The 2,570-nt window shown below is 38.9% G+C and overlaps 1 protein-coding gene across 1 annotated transcript in view; it reads left to right on the top strand.

The window, feature by feature from the left end:
• Positions 1–474: 474 nt before the first annotated feature.
• LOC118477206 (myogenesis-regulating glycosidase-like) overlaps positions 475–2,570 on the top strand; it is a gene marked incomplete at its 5' end in the record, with an annotated part of 4,124 nt that continues 2,028 nt past the window's right edge. The window contains 2 exon segments of the mRNA XM_035973493.1: positions 475–707; positions 1,835–1,975. Coding sequence (XP_035829386.1) covers positions 588–707; positions 1,835–1,975 — 261 coding nt within the window.

Here is a 2,570-nt window from a genome sequence, read left to right as displayed (position 1 = left end):
CTCTCTCTCTCTCTCTCTCTCTCATCATTGAAAGCAGATTGTTATACAGCTCCCAAAGAAGGAATCATTTTTATGGTTTTACATTCATTTCCTTTTTGTTCCATGGAAACATCTATTTTCCATCAAAACATTTACAACGTTAATGAGCTTGCTTTGCTTTGAACATTTTTGGTCAATGTAAAAGGGACCAGAAAGAAATCATAGGATATGAAATTCCATATAAAAACTTCTTTTTCATTCATGTTTCGTATTTCTAGTTTTCCGAAGTAAAAAGGGACCACTGAGAGAGAGAGAGAGAAAAAGAGAGAGAGAGAGAGAGAGAGAGAGAGAGAGAGAGAGAGAGAGAGGGAGATCATAGGATATGAAATTCTATATCAAAACTTGTTTTCCACTCATGTTTTGTATTTCAAAGCTCTTCTCTTTGATTTGATATTGCCGTCACTTGAGATCTAACATCTTGGTTCGTTTCCTTAGACCGGATTCAGAAGCTCAAACTGCCCTGCTCCCAAATCGAAATCGACGATGACTGGACAGTCCACTACGGCGACCACATTTTTAACCTGGAAAAGTTCCCAGACCCCAAGAAGATGGTCGCTGACCTAAACAAGAAAGGCTATCCAGTGACCCTGTGGGTTCATCCCTTCTTCAGTTTGGAGTCGGAGTCGTTTCAAGAGGCTTTTCGGCACGGATATGCTGTCATGAGTCGAGTAAGACGCTGGATTGTTGAAGAAAAGAATAATTCTGGGCTGCCATAGCTCTCCTAGAAGTTAAAGTCACCTCATTCATTACTGTCATTATGATAATAAGAAAATTAGGAACAGAAAGAGATATCATTTCCATAGATCCTTTCTGGAAAAACGTTTGACTTGTTTAATCAAGTTGTCTTGATTATTATCATCAGTACGAGCAACATATAAGAAAATAATGCGGGACTTTTCGTATTTCTTTTCTAGAAATTAAAATCTGTTTCAATGTTGTCATTTCGATAAAAAGAAACTAAGAAAAGAAATATTTAATGTTATCTACTTCCAGAGATATTTTTGTTGAAAAAAGTTGGAACTTTTTATAAACAAGTCGTCTCGATTGTCATCAGTAATAACAGGGTTTTTCTTTTTTAATCAGGAGTAACGTAAGAAAATAATTGACAAGACAAAGAACGAAACAAATCTTATGACAAGGTGTGTTTTGTGGGTGGTTGGCAACTGCTTCAGGGTGGTTTGCCCCCTCGTTCGTACCAATCATCTATCATCCTAAATAAGCCTCCTTTTTCTGTGTACGTTACTCTCTATTTATTACTCCTAATCTTCAGGTACACAAGTATTTATCTGATCTAATTGTGTTGTAATGGCCATAAAACTCCTAGAAATTCTAAACAATGGTCCGTTTCTAAACTTTGAAAGGCTTAACGCCCCCCCCCCCCCAAATCCTTTTTCAAACAGACCCTGCTTTTACTTAGATGGACAGTAGATCAGTTCCGAACCTAAACGACACAATTCTGCAGCCTTTCTACTGCTACTCTTTGGCTCCTTCTTACAACTGGGGGCTGTCTTTCTGTCAAATCCTTGATCTTGAGGTGAGAAAGATTTACACCTATCCTTTTCAGATAGGGTGAAGAAAAATCTCGGAAGTTCCGTGTGCAAGTTGCGCACGTTGAAGATCCCTTGGTGGTCCAACATCGATAAGAGTAAGCTTCGGTTCGGCCGCCACTAGGGCAAAATTCAAAATGAATTCCTTCAAAACTAAAAAGTTTAATGTGTCAAGCACGATCGTGTGACCTTATGCAGTTGCAAGTGCCGTAAAACACTTACAAAAACAAAAACATAATTCTTCCTAGGGCTCGGCGAATCCGTCCTTGATGAAGTGGTGGAACGGAGATATGGCCGCCGTGCTGGATGTGTCTAACCCAGCTGCTGTCTTGTGGTTTCAGAAGAAACTCACTCATCTCCAGGAGAAATACAATATCTCCTCCTTCAAGGTGAGCGAAGATTGGATGTTGTTGTCCTTTCATCTTTCCATCCTGTTTGTTGTGGCATCAGTGGTTTTGTGGTTATGCTGTTTTGCCGTAAGCTAGCAAAATGCCTTTTTCATTTTGGCGCAAGAACTTGTCATTGCTAAATCAAAAGCCTGATCAGTTACAATACTAAACCGTGAGGAAAAAAACCAAATTGAAACCGAGACAAGTTTTTATAATAAATTCAAATTCAAATTTCTAAAGAACGCTATTTTAAGATGGTTACACTGACCAAAAAAACAAAACAAAAACAACTACAACTCTTTTTCTCGAAACTGCTGTGAATTTTTTTTAAAAAGGCGTTTTGTCAGCTTACCGCCGTGTAGGGCTTAATGCAACCAAGATATCATGGGTTCAAACCTCTTCAGGGGCCCAACGTTGTTGTGTCCTTGGGAAAGGCAATGTAGTCCAAATTATTTTTTTCTTCTGGAACAGTGGAAGATCTGTGTCTGCTTGTAAAGTCTGAGTGCTTAATTGGCTTCTTGTACTGTGTGCTTCTCAGAAAGCTAACAATGTTTATGGGTATTGCAGGGTCTGCTGGGGTAATAATGTAGTATGG

Source organism: Aplysia californica, unplaced genomic scaffold (genome assembly GCF_000002075.1).
Source record: "Aplysia californica isolate F4 #8 unplaced genomic scaffold, AplCal3.0 scaffold01299, whole genome shotgun sequence".
NCBI classification, from domain to species: Eukaryota; Metazoa; Mollusca; class Gastropoda; order Aplysiida; family Aplysiidae; genus Aplysia; species Aplysia californica.
Note: the sequence above shows the minus strand (reverse complement) of the source record. Positions and strands in the feature narration are given on the sequence as shown.